Below are 19039 nucleotides of genomic sequence, written 5' to 3'. Positions count from 1 at the left end.
GTGTAAAATAAGCATGTGTTTACGAGGGTGACGAACGTGTATCAGGTATGTATATGAATTGAATGTATAAACAAGTATCAATATTCGATGTATAATTCCTTTAAACAGGATTAAGTTTTATTACGATCAAGGTTTTGGAAATATGATTACAAGAGATATGTGTTTCTCGAAATAGATTATAAGAAAACTTTCTAAATAAGGAAAGTTCTAAAAGCGAGGCTTTACAGTCTCCCATACTTTAGGTAATTTCATCCTGAAATTTATTCAAGAGGAATACTTTGAAAAAAACATTTTAGCTAAAAATAATGATTGACTAAAATTGAGATTTTTGAAGTTTGAAGTGTGTTGAAATGCGTGGAAAAAAATAGATTTGTAAAAGTAGTTCGTTTAACTAAGGTGATTTGAGACATTAATTGTAAGTAGAATGTGTATGTATGTATATAGGCAAAGTGAGTTTAATTAAGTTTGAATGACTCAATGGATAGATATTTGAAATAGGTTACCTAAGAAGGAAGGGTTTTTTTTTTTTTTTTTTTTTTTTTTTTTGTATAAAACGGTTTGTATTTTGATGAAGAGTGTGGCCGCACCGTAGGTTTTTAAGAAAAGTTTTATTGGTTGCAAAAGCATCAATAAATCACATATTTGTAGTAAATTGTTTATTGGCGAGGAATGTGAAAGTTAGGTATTTAATAAAACGGTTTTGGGGGTAACGGCCGACTAAGTATGTTGCGCATAAATAAAGAATGGAAGATAGTTTTAAAAGCAAGAAAGTATTTTAGGATTCGAACATTTAAACCGATTGATTTTGAATAAAGTTTGTATAAAAGCCAAAGAATAACTGGGAATAATGGAGGTATGAGAGTGAACGAGCGACCTGGTGGATGAACTCAAGGATAGGAATGGTATGAGCATTGGGTATAATGCGAATACGAGGCGTTAGGAATGAGGTTTCGTCATGGAAAATCGGATGTCACGCGTTTAGCAGTGCGTTTGTGAGTTGTTAAAGTTTGTGTATCGTGTTTAAATAAGGTCTGCAAAACACCGAATTTCTCATGGCACATTTCACGAAAGTTTGGTAATATGGTGAAAACACTTATATATAGGAAGTACCAACGGCGTATCCACCATGTTTTTACCATGTTACGCCTGTTTCGCTATTCGGTGTCATGTTACGTTCCGTGTCTTACCATACACAGTAGAACACCCTATGATTTTCATGCGCCTACCATTATATTCCCGTGTGCACCCGCGATTATACTGGTTGTTGCATGATCCGCATAGTTTGTAGTAGTTGTGTATGAGTCAGGGTATACAGTAACTCTGAAAATAGGAATGTGTGCGTACAAGAACGTAGTATATAAGCATGTTTATGTTTAAGTATGTATGAGACCAACATGAGTGAATCCCTCGGGTTACGCCCACGTATAGGTACGAATGTATGAATGTGAGTATGAGTATAAGTATGCATATGATTATATGTATGTATATAAGTATAAGTGTGAATGATAACGACTGCGTATAAAGTATAAATTGAAACACAACAAATTTAATCACATAAAATGATCAAGAAGCTTTAAGTATGCAAAAACGAATGATATGACTGAAATTGTCGTGAAACATTGACTAAAACGTGTACGATGATATGCATGTATGGTTGTTGGAACAAAACATTGTGTTTATCGAATCAAAATAGATTGAGTTTGACTTGAAATGTAGAATCAGGTTTGTGAGTGTAAAAAAAAAAAGAATATAAAGTATCTATTGGTTATGCGAGACATATTTTGTAAAAAGAAAGGAAATGCTACTCTTGTTTTAAAACAATTTACGTGAGTCGAAGATTGTCGGTTCCCATGAAGTTTCCTTGCCCATGTGTTTAGAACTGAAATGATGTATTGAGTGGTGTATGGAAAAGGTTTTTGAAAACGACAAGTTTGCTTTATAAAAGTATTTTGTATCGCAATACGAAGAGTTGTATTTTAGAAACATTTGCGAAAGCTTTGGTCCTGGAAAAGGATTTTAGCAAACTTGAACTTAGTTACTTTGGAAAGAGTTTTAGCAAAATGATTTATTGATTTTTGAAAAGATTTTTAGCAAAATGACCTTATAATATCTACAAGGTTCTATAAGCATGTGAGAAAAGTTGGTTGGTTTCCGATTGAGAATAAATGTCTTTAGTATAATGTTTTAATGTGAGCGTGTTTAGTGATTAAGTCGAGTATGAAATTTGTTGGCAAGAGGTTCATTAGGCCGATTAAGTTGATAAGTTGCATTTCATAAAGTTTTGAAAATCGGGTAATGAAACGTTTAAGGTATGATTAGGAACTTTGTATATGTGATTTATGAGAAATGAATTGTATGGTAAGAAATACGTTTAATAAGACAATGAATTTTAAAATTTTCATAAGTAGACTTGATCATGTGGTTTGCATAATAAGGTCTTTTTAAAAGAAAATTTGGTAACGATCACCAAGGTAAGGGAATCACCCCTAACCCATTGGTGAGGTCGATTTTGAGAAGGGGAGGAGCGGAGCTAATCGTCAATGTAAGGAATTCACTCCTATCTTGATGGTATGTCTCCATTTTGAGATTACGAGAAATGTAAATCTAGTTGGTGACATTTTTGAAATTATGCATGTGAATAACGTATAAGTGTATGAAAAGATTTAGTATGATGTGTGTGTAAAAAGCTTGAAAATAATTTGAATTTTGAAAAGAAGAGGTTGTATCGCGTTAAGCATAAGATTGATAATAGTAAAATGGAGGTTTGATTAAAACTTGGATTGTTCCAAAACGGAACTTTTGACTAAATCAAAGTGTCGAAAGTTCTCTTGAATTTGGGAAACATGCTTTGGCCTAATAGGTGGAATACTCTCGCCGAAATTTCGGTTAACGGTATTCACCCTTCTGGTTACTACATGTTCCAAATCAATCGAAAATTCGAAACTTGGTAGGATTTTTGAAAATCAAGGAGTGGGACTAGTTAGCAAGATGCGAGTTTCACCCGTAACTTGACAACATCGTACCCTAAGTGTGGTTAGTACTAGTCGGGTCAAGAAAGTTAATTCCGACACGTTGACGAGGGTCCACTAGATTTGAAATGGAAATTCTCCATCAAGGTGAGGATTCCACTCCTAACTTGATAGCGAATTTGGTGTAAAAAGAATAAGTGGATTTAGAGTCGTTCACCAAATTGTGGGTTTCACGCCTATTTTGGTGAAGTCGTCTCGTTTATACCATATGAGTGTTTCGAGTTTAGCATAATTGAGTAAAGTAGCCTTAGAAAAGGCGTATGTTATGGAATAGTAAAACAAGTGTGAGCACATTAAAGGCATTTCTAGAATTTAGCATATAAAGATGTTTCAAGAAATTAGCATGTGAATCAAGTATGGTGCTTAACTATAGACTAGGTCAAAAGCATAGCAATTTTCCTAATTCCCTATAGTTATGGCTCTGATACCAATCTGTCACACCCAAACCGATGGCGGAAACATCAGAGTGAGACGAAATAGATTGCTCATTACACATAACACTAACATGTGACAAGTATTTAAGAATAAATTTCGTTTCATTGCTAAAAGAATCAATTACATTGTTTGAAATAAAATACAACAAGTTGAAACAAATGAATTATAATACAACAAGTAAAGTTTAAATGCGTCACTAGGCATCCTACTATGTTTTGTGCATCATCAACATCATCATAAACCTACATCATGTTTTAAAGTATACTTCAATACAAAAGTATTGACGAGTATACAAGTTTGATGTACTAGCATATACGTATAAAATGAAAATGAACAATCCACATGGCAAACCTAGTTATAAATATTAACGTAAAACTGGCATGCGATTTACACGTCAGCCCTCTGATTACCGCAAGTATAAAGAAACATAACATGACCTCTCATCCACGGGCGGTGCGTTACTCCTATAGCGCTATACATGTTAAGGGGAGGCTTGTACGAAGTTAATGACAAGTTCATCACATAAGAATCACCCATAAACACGAGTTAAGCATAAAATATTAGTAAGCATGTAGTGGATTGTTTGTATAATTGCATAAAAGTATGTATGTCGAGTGTTTTTTGTATATGTAAACACGTTGTACCCAAAAAGTGTAAAAACGGTAAAAGGGCGTCGAGTATACTCACAACATTGTAGTGCCTTCCGATTATCCGTGAGTGACGAGTGGTTTGTATTTAAGGAGTAAATGGTAAGGTTATATGATGTTTATGGAGTGGCTAGATTCGGGATTTAGAATTTAAAGTACAAAAAGTATGTATTTACGAAAGTATTATCTAGATCTAAGTACTCATTTATGACACTATCTTATGTGTGGTTTCATGGGTCCCAAATTGCCCATTAGAATCATTAACAAGTGACTTAGAATCTTAGATATAATAGCCTATGTTTATAACGAATAATAATTACTTGATTACTATCACAAAATCAACCATGTTCTTGTGTATAAATATGTATTTATATAGTTATAATATCATCCTAAAACTAAGTCTAATCATAGATAACAAGCAGCATCATGCAAGTCATGCATGGAGGTTGAGACCTCGTTGTATGATTCACCACTACTCAAACCATCACAAGGATGGTTCGGGGGTTCATGAATAACAATAAATAAATCTAACTATCATAAGCTCAAGTAACCGAGTACTCTCTAACCCGGGTGTGCCAACACATCATGAAAAGAATTAACTAAGTGAGGGAGGCTAGACGGGGCTAAGGTACTTTGATACTAGTAAATCACTTGAGTGTTTATACACAAAGTTCCCCAAATGAAGGAGTGGAACTAGATTGGAAAGCCCAAGCTTCCATGGTTCACACTTCACAAGTCATGAGTTCATCATATGGAAGATGTTGAATCAAGCTTGTTTTCATCACTCGGGTTAGGACATGTATAAACTGAAATTAAAGTGTTTTTGAACTCATATCTTGGTGAGAATCAATCTCAACACAAACCCACAACTATAGGTGAAGTGATGAGCTTGGTGGATTCAAGATTCCACCAAGTTTTACCAAATAACAAAAGTACATGAACATTGAACCAAAACAGAAAGTTTAGAGGTGTTTGCACCTCTTAAACTTCATACGAATCAACTCCTAACATAGTTTTATAAAAGTTTAACAGGTATTCTTCCAAAACAGAAAGTTTGGACCTCAAAATGGTGATGTTCCACCTTAGATTACCATGGTAATCTTGTGGAAACACTCCTAGAGGTATTCCAAGCTTTGTAGAAGAAGAAATGGTGAAGAAAGTTGAAGAAAAGTGTTCACTTTGGCACTTATAATAATCTGCCAAAACTAGTGTTTTCGCTAAATTGAGAGCATTTTGAGAGTGTAAATAAGTTAGAAATATGAGTTAGAAATATGGTTGAGAGGTGAAAGGTGGTGGGCTACGCGTAGCGCCGCGCCCCTTACCAGGCAACTTTCGTCTTTTGTAACTTTTAGTCCCTGAAGTTTGGTTGTTGAGGTATTTTGTGGTATTGCTTCTATATTTAACACATAATTAAGTATATAATACATGTAAAGGATGGATTATGTATTGTAAACATAAAATTAAGTATTTGAGTTTATAAAATGTATAAAATACGTATTTACGATCTTTTGCGTGTATAATAAGCATGTGTTTACGAGGGTGACGAACGTGTATCAAGTATGTATATGAATTGAATGTATAAACAAGTATGAATATTCAATTTATAATTCCTTTAAAAATGATCAAGTTTTATTACGATCAAGGTCTCGAAAATATGATTACACGAGATATGGGTTTCCCGAAATAGATTATAAGACAACTTTTTAAATAAGGAAAGTTCTAAAAGCGAGGCGTTACAATCAGGGAGTTGATCTTTTGGTTCAGTTTTCAATTTAATGTTCATTGCCTTATCCAACCCATCTAGATCTTTTTTCGAATAATTATTCCACATTAGAGGTGGAACACAATAATTATTCCCTGATCCGTCCTTACCTGTAGGCTTGGGAAGTATGCGATCTATGACATAAGATGCTATCAAGTAGCTTATCAACTTTTTATCAGCACTTTCAGTTTCAATCCTAGCTGTTTATAGCTCTTGTTTTAGCTTTGAAATCGTATCGATATGAGTATTAATTTCCATTTGCTTGTCTAAAGCAATTTTCTTGAGCATTGAATTTGTTGCATCATTTTCATTGTTAGCTACATGAAACTGGTTAATTGATTTTTGCAGTTTATCGTATCTTTCTTTCACACTCTTCAAGTCATATGTCAAATCATCTGTATGCTTTTTTAACACTTTATAGTTTTCATCCTTTTTATGCAGGACTTGCAAGGTTTAATGCATTTCTTGCATTGAAAGGATGTTTCTTATTTGTTTGTTTTATCATTTTTAACTTCTTCATCAACTGACTCGGATACAACTTTCTGTTCTTTTTTAGAGGTTTTCACTACCTCTTTCAGTTGAGCCATCAGGGCTTTTTCAGCAATCTCTTTCATATTTTTAATGTTCATCTCCTTAGACACATCGATGATCTCTTTTACAGGTTCTTTCTTATCTTCATCAAAATGTAGATCACTGTAGTTTCCCTCTTCGCCAAAGAAACCTGCAAAAGATTTGAAAATATCAGGAGGTGTGATAGATCTAAATGCATTATTAATAACTTCTTTAGTAGGAATTTGAAAATTTTCAATATCCAAAACTGATGCTTCAGTATCATAAAATTCTTCTAGATTTTCATCAAGTTTGACTTCAACACAAACTTCTTCAGCAGCTTCTTCAACCTTCTCTTCATCCACACTCTTTTCAGGTTCTCCCAATTCCACAATCGGCTATTAGTGCAAGGCTGTTGGTTATAGGAATAAGATTATTCCAGTTGAACCCTTCATCTTCTTGAGTTACAACCAATGCCTTATCTTTGGATTTTGATCCATCTTCAATCGTGATTAGCCTTGATATATTCGGTGGATGTTGAGAATTCTTATGGTAGATGACCTTTTTGTAATAGTCACCACCAAATGGGTTGTTGTTGTCATTAACTTCTCTGTTTGGACATTCGTGTTTGAAGTGGCCCTTCTCTTTGCATTTAAAGCATGTCACTTTAGACTTATCAAACCCTAACTTGGAATTCGGCCCTCCAATGCTATTTCTTCCAGTGATCTCCTTAAATCACGATCTCCTTAAATCACTGAGCTCTACGTACCACACTCGCCATGCACCACTTAATATCGTTAGCTCCATTTCTTCTAGATCAATTTGATCGTAATCCTCTTCTATCATGTTTGAATTTCCAATCCTTCTTGCGATCAAGCACTCATATAACTCAAGAATGGATGAAACGTCATGTGCTCCTTTGCGGTTGCTTCTGTTAAATCCTGAGCATTCTGTAGATTAACGACTATATTGCATTGCAGTACATGAGGATTTGAATTATTCTGGCTTGAATAATTGTTTGTGTTTTATGAAGATTGTGGACTGTAGGTTGGAGTATTCAGTTCAAAATTTTGACATGAAGAAAAACCACCACCACTGCTAGTAATGCTAAATGAATTTCCAGATGATGTGTCAGCACTTAACGCTGTTTGAATTTTAGGGGCTTTGAATATTCGCTGAACCATTTCCTTTGAGTACAAATCAACGTCTTGTTGAACATTTGCACTTTTCATCTTTTCCATCTTGCGTGGCTCTAACTCATGAGCCTCTAATTTTTCAATGAACTTTGTCAGTGTTAAGCTGTTAGATTCTTTATTATTGCTTTTTAAAATCATCAGGTATGTTGATCACTCGCCTTGTGGTAAGGCATCTGCCAATTTATCCACCCATTCGTCATCTTTTTTATTAATTCTCAACTGTTTCATTCAGCAACTAGATGACAGTATCTTTCAACGAGTTGTTTTATTGAATCTCCTCTTAAAGCTGTAAAAATGTTGAATTCTTTCTTTAAAAGATTTTTCTTGCTTTTCTACATGGATAAGCTTCCTTGATACTTTACTTTCAAAGCATTCTATATCGATTGAGCGGTTCCTTGATGTTGAACCAAAGTGAAAATGTCTTCCTTGATTTCTTGTTGGAGCAAATTCAACATCTTCTTTTCTTTGACGAACTTCTGTCCATCACCTTGTGGGATTTGAGTAACGCTATTTTCTTCACCACCTTCCACGGTTGGAATGACATATTCTTCTTCTATTGCGAGCCATCATTCCAAGTAGTTAGCTTGTATCCAATTTTCGAATCCCGCATGCCATCCCTTGTAGTCTTCCACACACATCAACTTAGGAGGTTTGGTCATGGTGCCCATCTCATTATCTAAGTTTATGTTTTGGACTACGGTTGTGGGAGTGGATGCAATAGCATTATAGAACTTGTTTCCCATGATGAAAGAAGTTTGGAAAGGATGAGGTCAAATTTGAACGAATGACAATTTTTCGGACTGATGAAGGTTTCGTGTGGACGAGCAGAAAAACAGTTTGATAAAGATTTCCTTGTATGGATGAACAAATTTGGTGCGAGGTACCTGGTTCATGCGAATCAAACAACAATTCCAAACAAAAAGCAGCTATTTCGTGCGGATGAAAAAAATTTCAAACGAATAAATGTCTCTTCCGTGTGGACGTAACTGGTTCATACGGATGAAGGTTAGTTCGTGCAGACGAGTATGTTCGTACGAAGGTGAAAAACTAGTTTTCTCATTTTTTGAAAATTTTACCATGATAATGTTTGATTTTTAAGCTGAATTTTTATAGGATGTGTTAAAAATGTGTTTTTTACAACCCTTGAAAAAATCAGTCCATTTTAACCGTAGGAGATGTAAAAATTAAAGAAAAAGAGTTGAAAGAAGTCTTCTAATGTCCAAATCTTATGAAATGTCTCAGATATCAGCCATCCTTCTCTGATACCACTTGTGAGGACCGGTTGTCTTAATGTTAGGTTCCGGTGATATCTAATAACCTAGTCACAATGCACGGAATTCATTATGATTAGGTGACAACACAAGATTAGTTCATTTACAACATTTTCATCCATATAAAGCCAATTTACATCCAAATATTCAACTGGACAGGGCTTCGCCATCAGTTCTGCAAATTACAAATGACTTGGTCCTCACCGGCTATTTATAGAAATCATGGCACATTTGGGGCTAACCTTCTCTTCCGTACAGATGAGAAACATCCGTGCGGACCAGCTCATCCATGCGGATGTACTCAACAGTAGGAATGTAACCTATTACATACAATCATAAAATCTAACAAGTTAATCCTATCACATATGACATGACTCGATGATGTAGGCATCAAACATTATGTATCAACACATGGACATTACAATGAATATTACAATATTTCCCTGTTAGGATTTGAGTTTACTTGTTTGTATTGTTTTATAAGAAATGATAAATGGAAGAAGATAAACAGATGATAATTTGCAGCTGAATGATTGGAAAACTTTATAACACAAACAAGGAAAGAAAAGCTTTCATCATATATACTTTGTATCGAATGATTTCATTACAAAATATTCAACGTATGCATGAACACTTTCTCCCGCTCAGCCTGAGCTCACTAGTGTTAGTTCATACAAGATGCAAGTATGTGAAAGAGCTGATAGAACAATATATGCACTGTCTATTTATAGTACAATCCTAACCACTGTAGCATCTTTGCTGACATCACCTAGACAATGACAGCTAACAATCTTAACAACCTCTAAACACTGCTAATTACTAACACTATTACAATAAGAAACTGATTGACAACTGCTGATGAAGTTATCCACTGATGGGCTCAACCACTAATGAAGACTAAGCAGTGCTTTCCATAAAGGTTGATAAGGCCTTTGACTTCTAGCAATTCTTTGACTTCAATAGATGATAGGTCTTCAATAGACTTTAGACTTCAGCAGTTCTTTGTATATAACAGACTTTGAGTGTCAGCAGACTTTAGAGATCATCAGATGTTGGATGCCACTGCCATTGGAGGGAAAAGGAGTTCAAAGCACTTTTATTAGGATCAGTTGTTGCAGAACCAGTTTTGGCTTTGTATCATCTGTTCTTCAAGAAGGATCACATGAGCCAACAATCTTCCCCTGGAACAGATGATGCCAAAACACTTCATTATTCTGATCTTTATTCTCTCATCAACAGTTTTGGATTTGCCCTTTGAATTGGAGCTCAAAATCCAAGTAATCTGTGTCTTCTTCATCCCTAATTAGTTGAAGGTTCAAAAGATCTTGAAGGTCTCCTGTATTCAGACCATATGCAGCCTTCCTTGAAAGCTTTTCAACATTACCATTTTACCTGAGCAGAGTCAATACGTGGATATCTTTGTTAGACGTCCACTTTAGTATTTTTGGATCTGATGGCTTTCTAGAGAGAAGTTTTATTTGAGATGAGTTTGGGGATTGAGGTCTGCTTGCCAACTTTTTGATTATTTCAGATATTTGAGCAGCAAGTTGTTGAGAAGCATCATCCAATCCAAATTGAAGTTGGTTTCTGATAGCCTCTTTTCTGTGTTCAGAATACCTCTCTTCATCTTCCTCATCTGTCTGCTTTTGCCTTTTTAGTTGATTCAAGGCACTGATGGGTAAAATAGATGATGAGAACAACTTTTGAAGGGCATGGGTCTGTTGAGGCCTATCAGCAGTAGTTTTAGTATGTACTGGCTTCTGAGGAACAGTTGGATCTGTCTTTCTGAGCTCTTCTAACCTTCTATAAGTCTCATCAACACTCTGCGTAGACCATCTTGCAATGGATCTAGTAGGCCCATATCCAACTGCAACAAGCTCTGCTCTCTTCCTTTTGTACCTCAATGCATCATCTACATCAACCTTCTTGAATTTATTCCAGTTGGGTGCAGATTTCTTCATTTTAGGATCTTTGTTCATCATTTCAATTCTTTTAACTTCTTCTTTGAGAGCATCTAGAGGACAATCTTTGAACCGAGACCTGTTGGCTTTGGAGGGCTTGTCTTTCATAATGAGACCCAAGTAGTCAACCCCTAGTTCCTTTTGAAGTTCAGCATTTGGTGGCAACTCTGACATGGATTTACTCAGATCTCTAGCAAAGTCCTCCAGTTTCCTGACTTTGCTAAGCTCATGTAGATACTTATTCTGGTAAATCATGTCCCCTAACCTTATACTCTCTTCTTTGGCAATACTTTGAGCTTTGTTGGCTTTCAACTTTAAGTATTCATCCATATTTTGAGGTGTTCTGAAGCCATACAATGATGGGAAGGTTCTTTTGGATGGATCCTCTATTTTGTAGAACTGTATCATTTCATCTTGGACTGCAAGCAGTTCCAAAGGATATTAAGTTTCCAAGGGGATGTCACGTGGTAGGTAACCAATGGGTGGATGATCAAGTGGGTTTGTTTGTGGAGATAATGAGGATGGAATGAATGGAGCAGGAGCAGATGATAAAGGAATTGGGTTTGGAATTTCTTTTTCTTCTTCAAGTACCACAAATTTCCTTTTTCTTGCATAGGCAAACTTTGGAGGAGGAGGAGTTTTAGATAGAGAAGGTGGCTTAGGTGAAAAGGTTGATTATGAAGGGAATCTTTGAGGTGTTGGTGGTTGAGTTGATGGTGGAGGATCAAAATGAATTGAGTCAGTGGTTTGGCTAACAACTGCTGAAACCACTGGTGTCTCAACATCTGTTGGTTTTGTTGAGGATGGTGGTGGTGATGAAGCTATTTTCTGCTTCTTTTGAGGTGGTTTTTGTTGTGATGGTTATTGGGGTGAAGGTCTTGGTTTGGTTGTAGTTGGCTTTTTAGAAGCAGTAGTTCTTTTGGGAAATGTGGCTAATGGTGGTCTGTTGTTTCTGAAAGATTTTCTTCTATCAGAAGTGCCAATATTTTGAGCTTTGTTTTCTCTTTTCATCTTTTTCTCTTGTTCCTGCTTCCAAAAATCTGTCTTGCTTTCTTCTGTATCTTTTCTCTTCTGTTTTTCTAAAATCTCTTCATCTGTCTGTTTATTAAGGGTCTCATCAACTCCCTTTTTCTTTCCATCATCAATTTTTTTAGAGGATTTTGAAGAAGTGTCTTTGGCAGATCCTGGCTTTTGTTGTTGCTGACCATTAGGTTTTGCTTTGGGGTCAACATCAAGTTTTCTCAAGGATTCTTTCTCCCCCTTTTGGGCATCATCTTGATCCGCTTTTTCAAAGATAGGTGCAGGGGAGGTGCCAGTTAATTTTGCAAGGGATTCTTTGATGCCCCTGATATCTGCTTGTGTATCCTTGTACCTAGCATCAACCATAACTCTAATAAGCTCCATGTGTGAGTTATGTTGATTTTCAGCTTGTTCCCTTTGAGCTGCAAGAATGGGTTGTACTGAATTCCAAAGCTCTTGGGTGATTTGCTGGTGACTAGGCTAACTTTTAGATGCCTCCAACACTTGTTTCAGCATGTCTTTCATCTCTCCAATAGTGTTTTCAAAGGAGTTCATTCTATCTGTCAATTCTCTATGTTTTAATTCATCACCTAACTTAATAGGATCACCTGAATTTCCACCAGAGGTGGTTGTATATGCTTTGGTGATAGGAGTAAACTCCAAATCATCATGAGTAGATGCCCCCTTTTTCTTAGTTATGGGAATTCCCTCTGCATCAGTGGTTACCTTGGTAGACACATCAGTGGTTACCTTGGTAGACACAGCAGTGGTTGCCTTCAAGGGAGTCTTAGAGATGAAACTACTGTCCAAATGTAAACAGTTGATTCAACATTTGTAGTAGCTGCTCACTTGAACTACCAACAAGAATTTCATGAAATTCAAGTGGTGTAGCCTCCTCAACTGTTTGTGGAAAAGCTATTTGTACAGGTTCAGACATAGCCATTGTGGAAGTTATACTCTCAGTAATGTGTTGGTTAGAGGGGCTGCTTATTGTCTGAATGTTAATAGCCTCAAATAGTGGTATAAAGATTGGTGAAATGGGAGATGAAGGGAGTGGTGTTGAAAGAGACATTGCCATGGGAGAAGGGCTTTTAAACATACTTTCAAGTGAAGGTAATGTTTCATAATGTGGTGTCCCTGTGCTTACAACATGTTCCTTTTGTGAGGAATCATGAGGAGTTTGGGTTTCAGGTTAAGATCTTTCCACTTGTTGTGAGGAAGTAGCAACCGTGGTTTCTAGTGACATTTGTGTTGTCACAGGTTAACCTCTGGGATCTCATCTTCTAGAGGACCCTTATTTGTGGGTTTGTTGGGATTTTTGGATTTGGTATTTTTAGGTTTTGATGGTGGGGGTTTCACAACAGTGGTTGTGGTGCTGTGATCACCAAGAGGAGCGGGCTCAGCAACAGAGGTTTGAGGAGGAGATGTGGACTCATCTAAAATATGCTCAGACATCTTTGTTTATGTTTTGGAAACATTTGACTCTTTGGCCGTTAGGCGAGTAAAAGTTTCTTATGACAAACTGTTTATTTTAAAAGTTGTACCTTTTTCAACGACTTTTTGTGGAAGCTTCTTTTGCAGGTAATAGCATAAAAATCTTGGAAACATGAGAAAAGCAGCATTCTTCCCATTTTTAATGTTTTTCAAATTATTAACCATATCAGTAAACAATGCTTGGGTGTAGTTAAAATCAGTTTTATTCAAAACTGCATACCCCAAGTACTGGATTTTTAATGGTATTTCATTAAAAAGGAGTGGTTTTGTTTGACAGACATGTTAACAGGGTATGGAACACAAATTTCATGGGTGGTGGAAAATTTGGTTTAAACAGAGTGGCTTTATTCAGCTGTCCATCATAACCCCTTTCTATCAAGTCTGTTTGAAACTCATTGATGTGGGGTAAAATACACATATTTGTGCCGTGTAAATTGTATAATTATTGTATAGTTTTTATTTATTTTTATTTAGTTTTAGTGTTATATTACATTAGTTTGTGTTTTGGCAGGTCCTGGTGCAAATGGAGCAAAAACGAGTAATATGAAAATGACCAGTCAGTTGGGCAGATTGGGGCGCCAGAGACCGGAATAAAAATTGCAGCCATTTTCTGTGATCGAGCCGAGCCCACTATCTAATTTATTTATAAAGGTTTACTCATATATATTAGTTTCTTGTGGGCCATGAAAGGGAAGAATCTAGCATGTTCACGTAATATTATGGATTGGATTTAGGGCCTTTTAATATACACACAGTATAAAATTAACCCTAATGATATATACATGAGGGGGGACGTGAATAATTGTCTGGAGGGGTTCTTTGAGGCGGCTACTGTTGTTGGGTGAATATATACATATTTACGAAAAGGAAGGGCCCATAAAAATACGACAGCGGCTATTATTTTACTTGGAGAAAAAGTAAATTGAGATATATATACAAGGGGGACGCATATAAGATATTCATACACGGCTGGACGGCTACAAGATCAGACGCAAAATTTGGGGAAGCAGCCATAGAACGAGCAGATTCATCAGGGACGAATTTTATTGGCAAGGATCAAGGCTACGGAATCACGGGGATCGAGCGGGAAGCTTGAAGAACAAGGAACTACCGGGTTTTATTATTCGGTTTCTTTTATCTTCTAGTTTACTTGTTTTATTCTAATGAATTCTTGTTCTAAACCTTGTTTGATAGTCTTTAAGATTATATTTCTTTGCTAAACTTCATTAACTACCTAGGTTATGACAATAGTTTAATAAAGTTTGGATTTTTATTCGGTTCTTGGCGTGGTTGTGGATTTTTCTTGTACTGTAAAAGCTATGGGAATTTAACTTGGTGCGTATGCGTGCTTGTGACTATTTTATTATTGATTATTGCTTCGTGTAATCCTTGGTGACGGTCTTTATCACATAATAGGGTTGTGCTAGGATTCTTGATTTAGGTGAGTGTCTATATCACGTAATAGGTCATTAATCCTTTAGGGTGAAAAGTGCATAAGTAACCTTAGAAACAGTATTCGGTAATTTAATAAAATCAAGTGTGCTGCTAAACTCGTAGCTGTGAGGCTCGAGGGTATTAATAGGTCTTGGTTTGGTTATAAGTCCTTAACGTTCCATTGTCTATTAAACCAAGATTAAAACCCGTAGTTGCCTTAGACATTCGCGCGGCAAGGTAGAGTGTCTTACATAGGCACTTTCAAGAAACTAGAGGACTGAAAGGAAAATCTAGAAAGCCGGTGAGCATAACATCCTAGGTAGTGCCACAAGAATCGCTTTGAGAGTGTTTGAGGGGCTTAGTGGTGTCTTAATAGGTTTAGCATTTAACGATCCCGGTTCCACACCACAAAATTATCGAATAGAAATCCATTCTGAGTTTAGCCTGCGTCTAACCTAGGTAGTCTTCATCACCACTGGTCAAAACCTTCGTCCACATTTGTGTTTAGTCTTTTCTTTGATTTTTCTAGTTTAATATTTTATTATATTGTTTAGGATATTTAGAAACCCCCCAATCAATAAACAATTTAGTATGTCGTGTCAGTTTTAGTCTAGATAGAGTCATTAGCGTAATTCATTAGAGTCTCTTGGGTTCGATACTCGGACTTCCTTAGGCTATACTGCATCGATCGGTACACTTGTCGGTCGTGTGGTTTAGGGTTTAGAGAGTCTTAGTTTTATAAATTTAAAACTTAGAGAGTCTAGAATTAGGGTAATTTAGTTGTTTTTAATTAACCCATTTTCAGCACATCAAGTTTTTGGCGCCGTTGCCGGGGACTCTTGGCGATTGCGTTGATTACTTTGTTTGGACTTAATTGACACATCCGTGCTATTTGTTCGTGTGTTTGAGTCGTAGGAGTCTAATTGTCCGTGTCTTTTATTTTTCTTGAGTCTTGTAAATCTGTGTGAAATTTGTGGAGGACCTCATTTTACTGTTAAATGCCCCCAATATGAGGGGTCATCTACGCCATATTATGCTAACCCTTTTGTGCAACCGCAGCCATATTTTTCACAGGGGAATTATTTGCAAGGTTATGATAATCGGCCATATTACAATGATCTGTATCAGCAGCCGCAACGTAACCTGGTTCAGACGAGCGATAGAGGTTTTGAGGGTAGTATGAGTAAGATAGAAGAGATGTTCGCTCAGACAATGACACAAATGGCGCAGTTCATAGCGCAAAATCAAGCTACCCTGGAAAGCATGGCTGAATATACGGAGAGAAATAAAAAGAGAGTAGAGGAGTTAGTTCGAGAGCGGGGTGAGCTAGAGGAAGTAGAAGAAGAGTCAGATGAGGAGATCATTCCAGTCACGGAGACGATAATGGACGACGAAGTCCCACCTCCGGTCCAGAAGGGTATTATATATGACTTCGGGAGTGACTCTGATGATGAAATAGATGAAGAAGAATGGGCGGCGTATCAAAGGTCGTTAGTGAAGAAAAAAATAATTGAAGAAGAAGTGGAATTGGGGGATTCCACTGGTTGGATGTTTGATGAAGTGGAAAAAGAAAAAGTAATGAAGGAGGAAGTGGATTTAGGAGACTCCCTTGAGTTAATGTTTGTTGCAGAGGAAGAAATTGAAGAGGTTGAAATTAAGTCGTCTGGGGAGGATGAGTTTTTAGAGTTAGAATTAGATGGTTTACCGGCCTATGAAGAGGTAGGAGTGTTGGATCCTGATGGGGATATAGCATATTTTGATGCTCTACTTGAAGGTGAATCGACAGAGGTGATCAAACCTGCCCCAGACGAAGAGACTAAGTGTGGGGATCGTTTTTTGAAAGTGGTGGAAGAGGAAGAGCAGCACAGCTGGCCCGTGGTAGGGGTAACTGAAGATTCAAGGCCACGGGAGAAGGCAAAGAAAAGAAAGACAAAGGTTCTGAACCGGAAGAGGATCGAAAGCTGGTACAAGACGGAGAAGAAGGAGCCGTTGAAGTTCAAACATGACCGGTCTTCTCATTACATGCCACGCATTCGGTTAATGCCAGGTAAGTTTAAGTTTTGGTGGTCTGACCCGTTTCAAATTTTTAAAATATTTTATAATTCCACCAATTTATTTTTGAAAATTTTTGAGGTTAGGGTGGAATTAAATGGGTTGGACCGGGTCCAGGTCAAAGAGAAACCTCCTGATTAAATCAAGTGTGGGGAGGTTTTGTAGAGTTTGTAATTTTATATATTTGGTATTTTTTCGGTAGTTTGTATAGTGAGTCATTTATTTTGTATATTGAGTCTAATTTAGTAGTTTTTGAGTCTTTTGTTTAGAGTCGGTACTGCTTTGGTTTTTGCTTGTTTTTGTTATGCAGGTTTGAATATGTACCACCCGTACTCAATCTCCATTCGGGTGATTTTGGAGCTGCTTATCAGATATCAGGCATTTATCGAGTATACCAGTTAGAGTCAAAGCCGATCGCGAATGAAATGCTATACGATCGAGCTGGATTGGACGAGAGTTTTGGAGCATACGCGAGAATTTAACCAGCTAAGTCCTTTCCATTTATGCCCTTGTGTCTTTTATTTCTTATTTATATTTAGTTTTTGAGTCAGTTTCCATCTTACATTGAGGGCAATGTAAAGTTTAAGTGTGGGGATGGGAACTATCGTTTAGTGTCTAGTTAGTAGTGTCTTGAGTCTTAAAAAATTGAAAAATACAAAAAATTAAAAAATTTCAAAAATCCAAAAAAAAATAAAAAAAAAATTAGAAAATGTCTTTTGAAATAAGAAGTTTCCAAAAATAAGAAACGGAAAATGATAGAAAAGTCGGGTTTTTGTTTGGGTTCAAATAATAATAATATGAGATAATAAAATTGAGCTTGTGTCTAGTTTGGGATGTGCGGGTAGGCCTGATTCAGTTCTGGGTTCCTTTGATCTTAAAATTACCTAATTGTTGGTCTACTAGTGGGTTCTCATCTAGGAAAAGTGGGGAAGTTGAAACCGCCAAAAATAACATAAGGGGCGCCGTTATAAGTTAAAACCGTTAGAGTTTGTGATCATGAAAAAAAAAGATAAAAAAAAAATAGAATAATAGGTGAGCTAGAAACTAAATGAAAGTAGCCACTTCTATGTAGTCTGGGTTGGAGATAGCGACTCTACAGCCGGATTACCGCTAGGGTGTGTGAAATCGACCGTGCAAAGCAGTAAAAAGTAAAAATAATGAAAAAAAAAAAACCGAAACTAAGTAGTCTGTGGTTGGGGATAGCGACTCTACAGCCGGATTGCCTCTTGTTTTGGGAAAGCACCGTCTAGACTCACGAAAAAGAAAAAGAAAAAAAAATCTGATTGTAAACTCTCTTGATTTTGATATAAGACGGTTGGGAATTGGTCTAGTAATCGTTCTCTTTGTCCTATAAGTTTGAGGTGGGATTAGATGGGCTTGAGATTCTTAGTGTGAGACCCTATGTAGATTGACCGCACTTGAACTAAAATCGCATGATAAGGGCTTGGAACCGGGTTGGGTTTAAGTGGATCAATATACTTGCAATCGCGGCTAACACGAGTTTCGGTTTTTAATAAGTAAATTAAGCTTTTGTCCCGAATGATTATTCCGACTATGATTCCGTTATGCATAATTCTTTTTCAGGGACGTAAAAAGGTTAAGTGTGGGGATATTTGATGTGAGGTAAAATACACATATTTGTCCCGTGTAAATTGTATAATTATTGTATAGTTTTTATTTATGTTTATTTAGTTTTAGTGTTATATTACATTAGTTTGTGTTTTGACAGGTTCTGGTGCAAATGGAGCAAAAACGAGTAATATGAAAATGACCAGCCAGTTGGGCAGATTGGGGCGCCAGAGACCGGAATAAAAATTACAGCCATTTTCTGTGATCGAGCCGAGCCCACTATCTCTAATTTATCTATAAATGGTTTACTAATATATATTAGTTTCTTGTGGGCCATGAAAGGGAAGAATCCAGCATGTTCACGTAATATTATGGATTGGATTTAGGGCCTTTTAATATACACACAGTATAAAATTAACCCTAATGATATATACATGAGGGGGGACGTGAATAATTGTCTGGAGGGGTTCTTTGAGGCGGCTACTGTTGTTGGGTGAATATATACATATTTACGAAAAGGAAGGGCCCATAAAAATACGACAGCGGCTATTATTTTACTTGGAGAAAAAGTAAATTGAGATATATATACAAGGGGGACGCATATAAGATATTCATACACG

General features: G+C 36.5%; 1 protein-coding gene across 1 annotated transcript; it reads right to left on the bottom strand.

Annotated features, from left to right (window-relative positions):
* Nucleotides 1-11711: 11711 nt before the first annotated feature.
* On the bottom strand, nucleotides 11712-12254 carry LOC110887644. Its single transcript, XM_022135221.1, has one exon. The coding sequence runs from the start codon at nucleotides 12252-12254 to the stop codon at nucleotides 11712-11714; it is 543 nt and encodes a 180-aa protein (XP_021990913.1).
* Between the last annotated feature and the right edge of the window lie 6785 nt (nucleotides 12255-19039).

This window comes from Helianthus annuus, chromosome 7 (genome assembly GCF_002127325.2).
Source record: "Helianthus annuus cultivar XRQ/B chromosome 7, HanXRQr2.0-SUNRISE, whole genome shotgun sequence".
NCBI classification, from domain to species: Eukaryota; Viridiplantae; Streptophyta; class Magnoliopsida; order Asterales; family Asteraceae; genus Helianthus; species Helianthus annuus.
Note: the sequence above shows the minus strand (reverse complement) of the source record. Positions and strands in the feature narration are given on the sequence as shown.